Source organism: Pomacea canaliculata, linkage group LG2 (genome assembly GCF_003073045.1).
Source record: "Pomacea canaliculata isolate SZHN2017 linkage group LG2, ASM307304v1, whole genome shotgun sequence".
NCBI lineage: Eukaryota > Metazoa > Mollusca > Gastropoda > Architaenioglossa > Ampullariidae > Pomacea > Pomacea canaliculata.
In genome coordinates this window covers 34,668,863-34,685,535 of record NC_037591.1, presented here as the reverse complement: position 1 = coordinate 34,685,535, position 16,673 = coordinate 34,668,863, and the positions used below count along the sequence as shown (strand labels likewise).

Genomic DNA, 16,673 nt, shown 5'->3' with positions numbered 1-16,673 from the left:
GTTTGTACCTCAAATTCTATTTACTCTTCTGGACCAAGAAATAACAGGTCATGCACCATTTCTTTATCACATTTATTCTCCGCTTCATTTTGTTTAAAACTTGTAATTGCAGGATGAGCTACAAAACATATTTTTTAAAAAGCTCTTGAAGAATGCACTTTGACATCCTTTGAAAGGTCAAGCATTAGTTTTCAAGAAAAACTTTACAGAAGAGACATAAAACAGTTGACATGAAAGTATTCAATAATAAAGGCAGTGATGTTAGAGAAAACATTACTTGACCAGACTAGATTTTCCCCATTTTGAAAACTTAATGGAAGTGCAGGCTTGCTAAATAGAAGTTTCATTCTGTCATCCTCTGTAGCAATAGTCAATGAGAACCCTTTCCAAATCATTTTGCTCAATTGTACTGATTTTATATTCTTGTGATGAAAAATAAACTGACGAAAAAAAGGAGTTATTCAAAGAACTAATGTAAATCATGACTACCAGATAGCAGACAAGCTTTCCCCCTAGGTTTGTTATGCAGTAAGTTTCTCCTAGTTGTCCATTTTCAGACCTGACGACAATGTTGCACCGTTTCTTTGGAGCTTGACAGCAACATATGCCCTAAAGTGTTTTATTAGGCAAAACAGTAACAGAATTCTCAGAATTTTCAGTCAGGCACTGGATGTTGCAGATTACAAGTAATAAATAATCAGTACAATCAAGGTTACATTTTAGAGGACGTTTCCTCTCAAAGTTTATGCAACAATGATGAGGTACATCTTAGACAGTTGAAACTAAAATCCAAATGCCATCCATAGAAACCCACATAAGCAGGGCTTAGCTTTCTATCTTGTAAGTTATCTTTCTTGTCATAACATAATGAAGTCAGGATATCAAAGCATATGAATATTCATCTGTCAAACTAGCTGAAGGTCAGGCTTTTTCTCTGTTTTGCACCAAACTTCTTGTTTTTCTGAAACAGAGTTAACAAAACAACCTATGATGACAAATAAAAATGCATGATTCTCTAGTCCAAAACTCCCCTCAAAAAAATCCCCACACAGATATGTATGTTGCTTCTGTCAAGGAAAAGAAAGCTACAGCTTTAAAATGTACATTACCTTCTTTTGCTTTTTGTCGCCCCCATGCCACTTTGGGTTGTAGATATCTTTGTAAACGTGTTTCTTCTTTTTGTCTCCTGCAGCAAATCATGACCATGCACGTTACTTTTCGACCACATATGCACAGTGAGCTAAAGAAACCATTCTTGCATATCTATGTATTTCTCTAAAAGAATGGTTATACGCAGCAGAGGCTTTGCAAAATGTTACACGGGCTCTTTCCACTCATTATTGCTTGGCTGGCAGTTCTTAATAAGCTGCTCTAAATTTTACAAAACTTCATCTTAGACCTTCTACAAGATAGTCAATGTGTATATGAGGGTTATTAAGCATGATGACTTAGCTGTCTAATGCATAACCTTACTACCTGCTTCTAGGTTTAATCAAAATCTCTACCTGTCATTGCTGACTTGTCGGCTGAGGCATAATCAAAAGGAGTGAAGTTTTCTTCAGCATTTTCAGCAGCTACCTCTGTGGCCTTTTTCTTCTTTTTTTTTCTTCCTCCTGTGGTGAGAGAACCTGCTGCATTGTCACTGTTACTAGCAGATGTTGAGACCACCTTTTCCTTCTTCTTCTTCTTCTTTTTCTTATCCTTTTCTCGAGAAGTGGAGGTCAGCTGCTGGTGATCTGCGTTTGATGCTGCAGCTGTTGTCTTTTTCTCTCTCTCTTTCTCCTGCCTTATTTTTTCCTTCTACAAAATTTACAAACATAGACAATGGCTGCCAATTCTAATCATATCTCTAGTTTCAAAATTTATATTCTACTAGATATCTAGCTTCATCGAGGTTGATTTTTGCCATAAGCTCTTCTATCTGAGTCAAGCTTATTCTTGCCAATCTTTCTATTCTGTCTCTAGTATTCTGTAAAATTCTGTAAAAGTCCTTGTATACAAGTGTCACAATTGGTTCTTCATAGCATTTTTTTCATTTGGTGCAACTGGTAAAATCTTAAATAAAAAAAAAAAAGTCAAAAATAAAACAATTTACACCAACCATTCATAGCCATAATCAAAATGAATATTTCTGCCTAATTTGATGGGGATTGACAGTATATTTTGCATAACTATCAATGGTTACCTGCCTGAAATGCTGTTTTATTAACAACATGACCTGGAAGCACATAGGCATTTAAAAAAAATTATAAGTTATTTGACTGTTCTGCACATTAGCTTACTTTTTGAGGGTTTTTTCCTTTTTCTTTTCACAAAATCCAAAAGGAACTAGTATATTCAAACCTGAGTGAAGCTTTGCCTACAAATAGGTACATGTGCACAATAAATTTAAAGGGTTGGTTGGTGTTTTACAAAATGCTAGCAGCTATATCACGACATGGCAGCCAGCCCTGTAAACATATATCACATGCAGAGAAAGAACAGGGGGCCTGAGACGAGAGGTGAACCCAGGACAGCCAACCTTTACTGTATTGGTGACAGCCACTAACTGTTGCACTACCAGGCCATCCAGTCAATATACAGAAAAAAAAAACCTAAAAATGACACAAACTGTCTCACTGAGGCACTTCCAAAATATGCTTTTTAAGAAATGTAATTCTTGTGATATTGTGGTACTTTTTGATAATACTTTTTCTAGAGCAATTTCAAGAGGAATGTTTGGGTCAGGTACTTAAGATTTAATATTCAGAATTTCTTGCTGTGATTTTGGCTTCCTATAAATGATGAGTTTGTTTTATTGATTAACTAGAAAATGCAAATGTTAATGAAACTGGCTGACACACCTAGCACATTTTTATTCAGTGTCTTAGTCATTTAAATAACCACCCTAAACACCAAAATATTGATCAAGTTCAATAAGGTCTCAACTTGCTAGTTCTCATACTAACATTGCAGCAAAAATGTCATAAATGAATGCCAGTTATATAAGAAATTAGAGATTTAAGAAAGCAACTTTTGATTCAGACAACAGATCAAGATGCAACAACTGAGTTTTAGATTACCATTTCACAGAATGACTTTACAAGTATTTATTATTTAAACAATGATGAATTTTTTAAAAGAAAAAGACAATAAAAACTACCGTGAAGCTATCTTCTTTATTTTTTGCTTGTAATGAAAGGTTTACTGTTTAGTTTCTTTCCTTTTTTTAGAGTAAAAGCAAAACAAGCTGTAGGTGAAGGTAAGGAGAGGGGTAGAGATATGGGGAGGAGGGTGTTGGTAAAAAACAGAGCGTGCAGTACCTGCTGGCGCAGTGTAAGAGCTCCACTTTCTTCTCCCACAGGCATCTTTTCTGAAGACACATGAGATGAACCACCAGGTCTTATGGTTTTTGATGTGACCGTGCTTGCAGAAATTGCAGGTGCTGCTTTACGGGCTGTTTTAGCAGGTGGTACTGTTGAAAACAATTACACAATAATTAGCAACTATGTGCATCATGTGTGCGTGTGTGTAAGCACAGACTATCAGAGCATCACAAACTAGAAAATTTAAAAAACATAGAAATACCGCTTACCAAACTGTGGCTCAAAGGTTTCTGGGTTACTTTCATCTTTGTGCTTTCTCTTGTCTGTATTCTGTTTCATCCTCCATTTGGTCACCTGGTGAGATAATCAGCACAATATCCTCTTATCCTTGAAAAAGATGCTACTTGTGTTCTTTAAAATGAAAGATGTATAAGAAATGAAACAAAAAGATTTGATGGCATTACATACTTTTGAATGATGTTAAAAAGAAAAAAAAAGAAAGTTTTAGTGCTCATTGTTGTTTATCATCCATTGAGGAATGTCAAGAAACAATAGAAAGTTTTAGTTTTCTGCAGGTTCCTTGATGTTTATGTTTGAAACAAAGGAGGTAATTTCTTCCATTACAAGCATTTAATGGGAGAATTTACAACAGCTATATTTTTACATTAAATATCTGACACTACAAAATCTAACTTAAAAGCATACTCTAATGACTACTTGTGTATCACCCATATCTCATTAGGTTCAAAATTTATTAACTCTCATGCATGCTCATGTCTTCTAGTTCACAGACTGCTAGCTTTTAATAGCACAAACTAGAAATAAAGTACAAACTCGTAGTAATAACCAGAACCTCATCAGTCCTTTAGTGGCATTATTATTCCCTGTGCCTGAACTCCTAATCTGGATGGACGTGATCCATACAACAAAGAATGTAGTGGATGACAGTTCAGTCTTGTTACATTTTTCATGGCTTTAACATGTTGGTTAGCACCCTTATTAAAACATAAATATCTACATTTACTCCTGTTGTGTGCACATGCATATATATATATGGGTGCACACACCCAGCAAGTTTGCTATTTGCACTACACACCCATCAAACAAAAAATAAATAAAACAACCTCAAAACAACCCAACTCAAATAAACGTCACTTACTGGCTTTACTGTATTTGAAGTTTGCTTCTCTGATGACAGGCTTGTATTGTCTGGAGGTATATACTATGGAGAAGAAAAAAAAAAAACAAAAACAGTAGTGTCAACAAGTTGCGTATATTCTCATATCATTCTGTAAAATTACACTATGTCTCCAGGATAACATAAGATAGAAAATTAATAAATTCCACTACATTTTCAGTATATTTTTTTTCCTTTTGGTAGTTTGAACCATCCTTTGAGGACAGGTGCTGTTCCTGTCAACTCTTCAGAAATCTGTATTGTAATACTCTATGCCCTCTCATTTTACCACACTGCTACATCTTACATTCAGATACTAAACATTTAGTAGGCTAGCAATAGCTTTGTTCAGGAAACAAAAAGACTCTTGTTGAGGAGCTAACTCACCATAAAGAATGGACTGATGAAGGAACACTTAACTTCATCAGCAACTCTTTTTGCCCATGTTTCTTGTGCATGCTGCCAGCAGAAGACAAAGATAATTAATAATGATTAAAAATGTTTATCAAGTGCCCATTCTTGCTAAAGCAATGGTGCATATGAATACTTACACAGAGACACTATGGGATGGGAAAAAGTTAAGTTTTATAAGACATTTTTAAGGAAGAGTAGATTTAGAATATTGAGTGGTCAATCACTCCAAGAGAAATGGACACAGAAAAGGAGCATGAACCAAATGTAACAAATCTGGTCTGAGGAAGGCAAAACCTGAAATCAGAAGAGGAGCAGAGAGAATGAGTGTGTAGAGATGAGGTGAGATGGATAGACACATGGGAACAAGTCATTGAAACATTGCCAAGAATACTTACTTTTACTTATATTACTTAATACTAAATGTTTGATATTAGCGTCATAAGGAGTCAAGTCGTGATCAGTTTTATTCTTTTAGAAAATAAGACAAGCAGTGGCAACGATGGTAAGTTTTAAACACGTCAAAATTTATAAGTAATGCACATAAACATTTTTTTTTTAAAACCATGTTCATCTTGACCCTTGCTGCTAACGAAGACATAACTCCTCAAATGAAAAAGCCACACAGAAACCGTAGAAAACTCACCTCATGTTTTGTGCCGAAAGCTGATAATGAAGGCACATCAAGCACTTTGATATTGGAGAGTTTATTTGTAAGCACTTTGCTGCTTGATTGCAAAATATCTGATGCAAAGAAAATGAAGCAACCAAAAAAAGTCAGTAATAATTTCTTTTTTGGTGTTTGTTCCTAAAGATAACTGACAAATACATTTTGCATTAACTTCAATTTCTTTCCTAATTTTCTTATGCACAAATGCTTCTGATTAAATCATATGAGCTCTTATGGTCATACATTATTCATGAAGGTCACTATGCCCACTTATAATTTGAACTGCACTATCTACTTTATGCCAGTAGGTTATAAGGTGATAAAATTCAAGCCACTTCACCTGACTGTGCTGAAGGTATATCACAGAAAGTGGACTGCTGGTGTGAAAGGTCATGCGGGCAGCGCTGTAAGTGGTATCGAGGATGCTGAGCAGCTGATGGCTGTGGAATCCTCTCCTGGTGCACCTAATGCCAAACCCAGTTGAAGTCTTTAGTCTTTATTATTCTAACAATTACATATAGAATCTCACCTATGTTTTCACTACTTGTAGAAAAATAAGATGGAAGTTTTATGTACTTCTTACATAAACTGAATGCTTTATCACCATTTGCTTTATCAGTTGCCAAATTCCTCAGACATGCACTACAAATATAATGTTAAAATATAATTGTACTTGATGCTGTTAAAAAAAAAAAACCCTCTTGCACATCTTATCTGCTTAAAATTTTCACCAAATCATGGTATTTACAAATTTACTTTTCACTTCCTTAATATCGTAAAAGTGTTACACTTTCTAGTCATAATGGTATATGTTACATCAGAATACTATGACATGAGCCTTTTAATGCATCATTACCTGTTCAAGAGGAGCCTCTCGAGCTTCCAGAATGATAGCATGGATTTCATGCTGTGACTGGCGCACTAGTGGTGGAATAGGGTTACAGCAGGCAAACACTCCCTGACGCTCACGAGGTAAAATTTCAGCCATTTGCAGCAGCATGTGGTTTGGTAGAACATATCTGTCACAGTCCAGAGCAGAGTGAACACAAAACACAACATTCTGGTTTGATAGTAATGGCTTGCATCCAAGCTGTTAACAAAAGGCTTGCTGCCGATGTAAAATTTTAAGATATGCATGCCATGTAAAGTACCATGCTTTAAAAGTTATTTCTGCTATCACAAAAAAACTGTGCAATGCAAGTTAAAAAAACATTATCTAAAAGGAAGGGTTAAAAAAAAAACCCCAAAAAAAAACAGCTTATAAACTTCTCCAACCACTCACTGTACACTCTCATCTTCCAAACGGGCTGTGACATCTCTCCATGCAAACAAGCGCTTGAGGGCTTGCATCTGCTGGGAGTTAAACACCTTTTTGCTGCGTGTGTACAGTTCTAGATGACTGTCTTCTCTGTATAATGTCTTCTTATACACCTGTCAATAAAGATGCTAATCAGAAGCCATTTCCACACTTAGCTGCTTCATATGCACTTGGTAGATAAGTTTTTTTTTGTATGTGCACAGGATTTATTTTAGTCAAAAGATCAACTGATTCTCTTGAAAATTGAAAACAGCGAAAGATGGCAAATTCTTTTTTTATATGAAAATACTGTCATCTAAATGACATCAGTGGGAGTAGATAATCTTATATCTAGCAAAATTATGTCTAATTCATAACATGCTACAGGGGTTCACTCATGCTGTTTGTAATGATTTTTGTACTGATTCAAAATATTACAAGCCTCCAACCTTCAGACAAATAGTTTTGCTTCTCTGGTACACAGACTGCAGCAGGTTCCTGTGTTCATTGCCACGATTAATAAGCTCATTGCGTAGACAGTCATAAATATACAGGAGGTAATGGGTGTCCTGTCTAGCATACTGCACAAGTTCTTCAGGCAGAGGCCTAAAAAAAAAAAAAAACAGTTAAAAATATTAGATATATAAATAAAAAGTAAATAGGCATGTTTCTCCCTTATATATATATTACTAAGAACATACTGAATAAAAATATCAAAAGTGTCCTGTTTACCGTATCCGCCAGTCAGCTAGCTGATACTGCTTGTCAGCTTCTACCTGACAGTACAGGTGTAGCAAGTGTGCCAGAGAGAAGCGGGCTATGTTAAGGACACGAGAAGCCTGCCCTGTGTCGAACATGTTGACGACATAGATGCCAAAGTCTCGTTGCAGCCATTCTATGTCGGAGTCTGCACCATGGAAAACCTGCAAAGCAAATGCTTTGAAAACACTTACTAAGCTGAATTTAAGTAGATAAAGCTAATACACTATAAATAAATGTCCAATAGTAACCTTTGAAATGATACATTTGAATGAAATGAACCACGTCAAGTCAAATAAAAAGACTGCTGGTTTTTATTTTGGGAGGGGTTATGGGTGGGGAGATACATCTAAAACAAGACCTTTTTTTTAAATGGTGAGCAGTAGGTTCTGGTACAAGATTTCTGTTTAAAAAACAAAAATAAAAAAATCTTCATGGATTTCATTTCACTCTCAAAAAATCTTGAAGAAAAAAAAATAATAAAAAATTAGATAGAAATTTTATCACAGAACACAAAAAGAATGGCAAAGTAAAACCTGCAAATGCAAGAAAAGATTCCCTACCTTTGTTATGTGTGGATTAGTGAAGACTTCATTGAGAATGTGCATTTCAGACCGAAGTGCTATTGTGTCAATCAGGTAATCGTGGTCTCGTGTAGAGATCTGCATCAAGCACAGAAATCCTTGGAAGGTCCTGTATGAGTGGTGCTGCAGATAGATATCAACAAGTGCTGATATTTCCTTTCAAATTATCAAAAATTTTGACTTTAGTTCCTAAGTAACATGGTCCTACAAAGTATGTAGTTCATGTGAAATCCTCTTTCTCTTCCTTTCTAACTCATGCACATACACATATGCATATTCACACCCATTCTGATTTGATTTGATTTGATTCCCAGCCACCCACAAAATCTCTTACTGATGTTGAAAGATTTTACAACATGCATTACCGTTAAGGAATTTCTATGAACTTTACGTTACATGTAGGGTACAGAAAACTGTTGACAAAACTTACAGTTAAACCATGGTGATTGTCAGCATTATCAGTTTATATTTTAACACGATGCAGGATTATTTTTCTGATATTTTTTATTATTTTATCTTTTAGCAAACACCTGTTTGCTTACACTATTCAAAATTCTACAAAATTCTTGACCGTTTTCTTGGTATTCCAACAGGGCAATTGTCAGTGTTACTAACTACTCAGTTTATATTTAACATCATATACAATTATTGTCATATTTCTTTTTCTTTTTTTTTTTTAATGTTCTAGCAACCATCTGTGTGTCACCAAATGTTACAAATGTTTCTATCTTTTCCCTAACAATTCACAAAATATGCTTTGATCTTGAATAAACGACGATAAAATTAAAATAAACATTAGCATACCTCAAGGTCAACAGCAATCTCTTTTTCCTTTAAAAGCAGACTACTGAGCTCAGAGAGACCTGCTGATGTGTCTATAAATTTCAGTGGCACATCTGCCAGAGATTTTGCCTCCTAAGACAATAAAAGCCAAGGATATAAAAATCTACATATTTGAAGATCTTTAACAGCCTCTAGCTTGCTAGCTTTGAAAAGTCAATTGACCCACTGACTGCTCTTCAAAATAATGCTCTCACGCAAAAGCAGCTGGCAATGGTGTCACAAGAGAATCATAATTAGCAAATGGCATAAGAAAATAACATACTCATTCACCAGGACAGAATAAACATAGTTCAGAAAACATCAAAACACATTTGTAAAACTTAAAAAAAAAGGTGATATACCTAAAAATGTCTTCTTATACATAATACACCACTATTACACCTGATGTGCAGATTTAGTCATTTCTTTTCCAGCATAGTTTATAATTATAATGCAGTCTTTAAATATTGAAACATCTGTGATACCTTCCTAAAAACAAACTATATTTTTAAGATGAATATGTTTAGAGGATTCTTGCTTGCTTTCAGCCTTGATTAATACAATCTGTTTCACAAAATCTTCTAAAACAAATATGTTGTACGACAAATATGGAGCAGCATGTGGAACTAAACAGAAATTATGTGACATCATGCCGTCTGCTTTGCCCATTCAATACCCTCACCCTATGTAATCCCTCCAAAATGTCAGATGACTATCTGATTGGTTGGCTTGTGTGACATTTTTCCATGTGCATCAGTGGTGCTACTATACTGCATTTGTGGAGTCTTCTTTAAAGCTGGCACTAGATGTTAGTAAGAACCATATTAATAATATATATTATACCTGAGGGATCACTTTCTCTAAACAATCTGGAGATGGCTGCCACAGGTCTAATTCATACTGATACGGGTGAGGATATCTAGAATACAGAGAGAGGCAGTTTTGCATCCATATATGCAACCCAAATATAGACACAAAAATAAATGAAACATTAATGTTGAATCATGAGGTACTAAAAATAAATAAAATGCTTCAGCTTAAATCTTGAGTTACAAACATTGAAATAAAATAATGCATGAAGCATTAACTTAGGGGGAAAAAAAAAGAAGCCCACCATAAAAAAAATATTGGTTCTTGAATTTTACAAATCTTAAACTATGCAAAGTAAACACTGAAAATAACAATGGTATCACATTACTCTAGCAGGTCAGACATGTATTCTTTGTCAAAAATGTAACAGATGCTACAAGCACCACTATCCAGAAAGCTCACTGAGTATGCTGGCATATGAACTTTTTTCAATACTCACATGAAATCAATGTTTTCTGTTTCCTCCAGAGTTACATCTTCTGGCAACCGCATGCTCTCTAGTTGGACAAACACATGGTTGGAAAAAGCAGGGTAAGAAAAATTAGTAGATTGTTGATTTAACAGCATATTGCAAAAGTGCATGGTTCCTGTGCATGCCTGCACTTTCTACCCTACCTCCCCACCACCACCACCACAAACACACAAAGAAACCAAAGGCCTAGAAACGTCTCATGATTTAGTGATTAACATTTCCAAAAACCTCACAGGTCATAACACTGGACAAAAAGCATTGCACTTCTATTGACACTATCCCACACACACCACATTCCACATTCCTAAGCACCATTTATAAGTAACATTGGTTGTGTTATTGAAGGTGATCCATTCAGGAAAAGATGATACTCAAACAATTCAAACACAGAAAGAAAACCAATAGATTCACCTTCCAGAGATTTAAAGGCATTAGGCTTATGTCTCAGAATTGGCATGAATGGTCTATTGCTGTTGTCAATCTTATCTTGAAAACCAAGCTGAGGTCTCTGGGTTGCCCTCGACGCAAGAAGGCGAAAGGGTGTGGCAGGACTGTTACCAGGAGAGCTGTTCTGAATATTAAATTGACAAAAATTGTGTATCAAAGTATCTTGTTGCTTAAATGAAACTGACCAAAAAAAAAAAAAATAATTAAAAAGTTATGTTGATACATCAAACCAGTTTGGAAAAATCAACATGGCTTTATGTACTTTATGCTTTAATAAAAAATCATTATCAAAGGTTTAATCCTGCTTACCTTTTTGTTCCAGCTTGCAACAGCTGGGTTAGGTCGATTGACAACTGTTACAACAAGCTTGTTTTCATTTTTTCTCACACCTGTAGCCTCATCAATCCAATTTCCCTACAGAAGTATGTATGTTTTATTTTACATTTTACATGAGTAGATACTTCATAAGAAGATTAACAGGTTGATGTCAGAGATATCGATTTACCAAAATGTTAAAAAAAAAAAAAACTTTTCTCAACATCTCTGGTAGTTTCACCAGAACCTGGCCTGTCAACTGTCAATCAGTCAGGCACATGTGAGGTTTAACCTCTAAATTATCTTTTTTGAAGAGTTTCCAAGGAAAAACATCAATGATTTTCATTAACCCATGACTATATTTATTTTTTGAGTTCTTGCAATAGTGAATTAATTAACAAGCAAATACAAAAGATAATTTTATCAAAATCTATAAAATGACTGAAATAATAAATATATGCAACTAAGAAGCTACAAAAAAGAAAGGAAGAAAAAAAAAGAATTCATATCCCCATAATAGTGTCAAAGTCATCTATATATTAACTCACTCCACATCAGGATTATGTGTCAACTAATATATTTTTTTTAGTTGCAAGCATCTTAATATTTTAAAAAAAGAAACTACACACTCCCTCCCAAAAAGTACAAACTAACTAGCTAACTGAAGATGGATGTGTGACCAACTCAGTGAACATGTTCTACTACAAACATGTTAACAATACATACATACCACTCGCTCAAAAATCTGGTCATTACTGTCTATGAGGACATCAAATTGTTCATCCAGTTCCAAGGGATGGTCTGCCCCTGTGATGATTCCTTTCACATTCTGATGTCTAAGCAAGGTCTGAATTCTAAAAGATCAAAGAAGGATGTGCAGAGCAAGCAATATACTGACCAACAGCTTATAACCTACAGCCTATCTTAATTTGTATTGTCTTCTTTAATCAAAACATTTTAGCAAATCAACAAACTGTCCCTTAAATACAAAGTTACCCCAAAATAAAAACAATAAAGAAACAATCAGATAAAATAGAGCTCTTTGTACTGTACAATATAAATGTCACAATAAAGGGAAAATGTTACTTACAACTGCAATGTTCTTCTTGCCTCAAAATCAAGGACATCCCTGACAGCATCAAAAGTTGAATAGAAGTCATAATCATCGCCAGTTGGTAAGTCATTAGATGCCTTAGTAGCCTGGAGTACAGTTCTAAGACTCTGCTGCAAAACCAGATCAGTACAGACAATTAATGCACACCTCTTTGTCTTTTTTTCACCTTGTAACTAGAACTCTTTATATATAGTAACTGAGCACATTTCCCATGTTTATACTGCCCACTGGGCTAAATAAAATTGATCATTGTTATTGTCCATAAGGTATGTGCTGGCTATTATTTCAGTCAGCGATAAATACTAACAGACAAGTTTCTAAAACTAGACATGTAATTCAACTTCTTCTAAGCCTAATTACTCTAGTTATTAAAGTTGTTACAGTTTGCAAACAAATCATTGGCATAGATATAACGTTACCTGATCCATCTCCCCCAAGTCTTTAAAAAAAATTGAAGAAAAACTAAAATAAATTGACAGTGTATGTAAAAACTCAAAGTCGCGTAGCAACAGCTTGTATGAACTGGAATCTAAAGACAATAATTACGAAAATACTAAGTAAAATAAAAATGATCTGGATGTCAAACTTGTACTTCATTATGCACACAACTAAAGCAGGCGGGGTCTCTCGCGCAAGTTAGTAAAGGCAAGGAAGAGTTTTGGGAACTTCGGGATTAAGACTATAATGCCGGACCTTGAACTGTTCACATGAAAAATATGAAGCTCAACAGATAACCATTAAGTAGACCAGAGTACTAAGCACCTAGCTTACTATAGCAACAACTGCAGAATCTCTGTAAAGGAGTCCGAACAAGACTTCAACTCCACGTGTTGTCTTCAGTGGGTAAATCTATAATACTGTTATAACTAAAAACATGTTATTTTACATCGATAGGTCCTACCTGTGAGAATTCATTAATATTAGAGCAGCCTGGGAAAATCTCTGTATTTTCCATGCGAGCTGCTGGTGTTTCCCCAGAATCACTCGTAGAGGCTGCCATGTTCAGTGCACGAACAGAGCTACAACTCGATAGTTAAGTACAAGAAAAAGAGAAAAAAAACAAAATGCAATATTATCAAAATGAATTAAATCCAATTTCACTTTATGCGTGTATATTTTGAGCTTGACTAATATTCTGCGGATTTCATTATTATTTAACGCTTTCTAGTAAAGGTAGTGCCCACATTTACGACCTTGAACCCTGAAAGCATCTGCGTGGAAACGAGGTTCAAACGAAGCGGCGAACAATCATTTTCGGACATGGCTGATGGACAGCGACTTAAGGTATGTTTATTATTGCTGTCCTACAGTTTACTGTGTTGTAAAACACGGTGCTGTGTTACATGGTGTAAACTTATTTTTCAGACTGCAATTGTAATAAGAACTGGAGCTATAAAAGTGAGTCGGGGGAAAAAAAACTTGAAAGACAGCTTACAATCTCAGTGATAATAATGCAGAGTTGAAACTATAATGTAAGTGTAAAATCCTCATTGTTTTGCCAACTAACTAGAAAGTGAGAAACATGCATCTAAGCAAAACTTCATTTATTGTTCACAGGGTATTACGATCATCAAGCCTATCATATACGGCAACATTGCTCGGTACTTTGGCAAAAAGCGGGAGGAAGATGGCCACACACATCAGTGGACTGTTTATCTCAAGCCCTACCGAAATGAGGTAACAACTGCCCCTACATAACTGTTAAGATGAGGAGTAAATGTTTCACGATATAGTGCTTGATAATAAATATAATTTTTTGGCATCAATCATTGAGAGTGCCAGTGGTGCCAGGCTGAAGGTGCAAACTATATGTTAAGTTGGGGCTGATGAGTTTCAAGCTACTGTTTGGTAAATCTTTCTCTTCTTCTCTCATCTGGAGTTGCTTCACACTTGACAACACTGATGTCTGTGTTGTACATCTTGATCTCATCTACATACACTGATGCACAGTTAGACACATACACAGATGTGTGTAAAGAGGAGAGATATGCGTGTCAATCCAGTGCTCTGCCGCTTGAAGACCTAAAGATTCTTTTGAAGTGGGGGCCCACACCCAACAACAGTGGGGTTGGTAAACTATTAAGATGTGTTTCAGGCTAAATGAATACCTGAATAGTGACACTTGTTTTATCTTAATCAAACGTTTGAATGTATATCTAATATGAACCTCCAAACTAAAGAATAAATGACTGCAAAAGCTTTTTTAACAAATGTTTATCAAGAAAAAAATCATGCTTATGGGCCATTGTGAGATATATTTTCTGGAAGTGTATTGCCAGGTGGCCATTTTTTGTTTAGCAGATGGTGGCTGACCTTGTTTCATAGCTCTGTTGGAAATAGGTGGCAAGGCTTGCAAATGTAAAGAGTTTGAACAATGTGTGACTAAATTGGTAATATCTCACATTAGCTACTTGTGTCATCTGCAAAGGATTCATCTTTTGGACCTAAACTGATATGATTTTTGGTGTTGGGATTATGTGGTCTTATACAAAATTCTATGTCTGGGTCATTTTAATTCCAAGCGGGGTGAAATGACTGGTGACCAGTAAAATACATATGGCATTTCCTTTTTCAGGACATGTCAGCCTATGTTAAAAAAGTTCACTTTAAACTGCATGACAGCTATCCAAATCCCAACAGAGGTAAGCCATGCTGTCCTTCTAATCAATGTTTCAACTATAACCAGACAATTTGGTGCACAAATAAGGTATAGTTATGTATTTATATGTAAAAATTTTTTAAACAATCCAAGTCAAAACTTGATCTTAAGTTGGCCAGACTTTAAAAAGAAAGATTTAAAAGATACTTAACAGACTGGACCTGGCTCATGACTTCTATTGTAATGTGACATTTGGTCTCTGTGTGTTAATGCAATAATGGTCAGAATAGAAGTAGATTGCACTGTGCCTAGTAAGCTTGGTTATTGTGCAGTGCCTGCTTTTGTTTTAGTGGTCGTGAAGCCTCCATATGAAGTGACGGAGACTGGATGGGGAGAGTTTGAAATTATCATCAAGATCTACTTCAATGATCCTAATGAAAGGCCTGTAAGTTACATTGCAAAATGTTATAGATTCCATCATTTGATTGTCTGTTTGCACTTGTTTATAATATTGTAACAGATTATGAAACTTGTTTTTGTTAAATATGTGCAATGTTCAGCAGATTATATGAATGTTGAAACTGATATGTTTCAGGTAACCATTTACCATCTTCTAAAGCTTTTCCAAAGCGAGACAGACATTATGCTGGGAAAGAAGTCATTAGTTGCTGAGTTCTATGATGAACTAGTGAGTAGGGTGAATTTAGAAAATATTTGGAATTGATTCCTTTATTTTGTGGGGCTTAGTCCCATGTATAACATTATCTAACGGTATAATAATTATTGTTGATTCAAAAACAAGTGTTTTATATATGTGCACATAATTTTAAAGATTTCAGTGGGGTTTTTTAAATTAAAAAAGACAAGCCCTGAATAAAGGAATCGGTATACAGTATAATATTGTTCAGTGTTGTGACATCCTCCTTAGAATGTCATAAAATGGAAGAGCATGAATGTTATTTGTCAAAGATTTGCAACTATTTGAGAATTTTTTTTATTATTTTACAAAAGTACAAAATATTTCTTTAATAGGTTTTCCAGGACCCTACTTCCATGTTGCAACAGATGCTGTCAAATGTTCGACCAATTTGTGTTGGAACATACAGGCATGAAACAGACTGTAAGCGATTAGAGGAATGCATTAAGTTTTGTTCTTTTGTCAAAATTCTCTGGAACTGTGGAACTGACATTTGTTAACATAACATGAGACAAAAATGACCAAATCATTAAAAGTTACAACCAACTGAAGAATCATGCACCTGTGTGTGTGAAAGCATGTGAGGATGTTTATTATTATGTTCTTGAACAGTTTCCAGACACTATAAAATATTTCATATTTAATGTTTGTTCTCCACTAATTTTAGTAAAATATGAAACCTACAAGTTTATTTTATTCATGATATCTTCATTACCTACCTATTATGTACCTGAAATATTTACATGATTAAGGGTTTTCTTGCATCCATATTTAATGTGCCAAATATTGTACATTTATCTGAAAACATACATCAAACAAAAAATTGCAAAAAAAATTATGTTGATAATTTATTGATTGGTTTCAGTTGATGAAAAACGTGAGAGAACACTCAACAACATCATGTCTGCAAAAAACAAAATTCGTTATGAAATTTCAGAACTCAATGACAGACTAAAGCAGAGCAAAGAATCCATTGCCAAATTGAAAATGGAAATTGCCAAAATGGAGGAAGATGACAGAATAGATACAGATGTGGTGACCTGATGCATGCAGAAGATTATGTACTTCTGGATGGATGTATGTGTATTATTAAATGATTACATTGTGAATGTTCTTAGTTTTTGTTGCATATGT

The 16,673-nt window shown here is 35.0% G+C and overlaps 2 protein-coding genes across 2 annotated transcripts; one reads left to right on the top strand and one right to left on the bottom strand.

The window, feature by feature from the left end:
• Positions 1–58: 58 nt before the first annotated feature.
• On the bottom strand, positions 59–13,298 carry LOC112556212 (exosome component 10-like). Its single transcript, XM_025225005.1, has 22 exons — positions 13,145–13,298; positions 12,220–12,353; positions 11,860–11,983; positions 11,124–11,228; positions 10,779–10,938; positions 10,335–10,392; positions 9,869–9,944; positions 9,008–9,118; positions 8,183–8,326; positions 7,593–7,783; positions 7,310–7,466; positions 6,846–6,994; positions 6,420–6,582; positions 5,904–6,027; positions 5,540–5,637; positions 4,870–4,941; positions 4,465–4,527; positions 3,575–3,659; positions 3,303–3,454; positions 1,506–1,800; positions 1,110–1,186; positions 59–961 (listed from the first exon to the last, which is right to left on the bottom strand). The coding sequence occupies exons 1-22, from the start codon at positions 13,241–13,243 to the stop codon at positions 911–913; spliced, it is 2,688 nt and encodes an 895-aa protein (XP_025080790.1). The 5' UTR covers positions 13,244–13,298; the 3' UTR covers positions 59–910.
• Positions 13,299–13,415: 117 nt separating this feature from the next.
• On the top strand, positions 13,416–16,652 carry LOC112556218 (YEATS domain-containing protein 4-like). Its single transcript, XM_025225017.1, has 7 exons — positions 13,416–13,527; positions 13,801–13,920; positions 14,819–14,885; positions 15,193–15,287; positions 15,438–15,530; positions 15,875–15,962; positions 16,405–16,652. The coding sequence occupies exons 1-7, from the start codon at positions 13,504–13,506 to the stop codon at positions 16,581–16,583; spliced, it is 666 nt and encodes a 221-aa protein (XP_025080802.1). The 5' UTR covers positions 13,416–13,503; the 3' UTR covers positions 16,584–16,652.
• Positions 16,653–16,673: the final 21 nt, after the last annotated feature.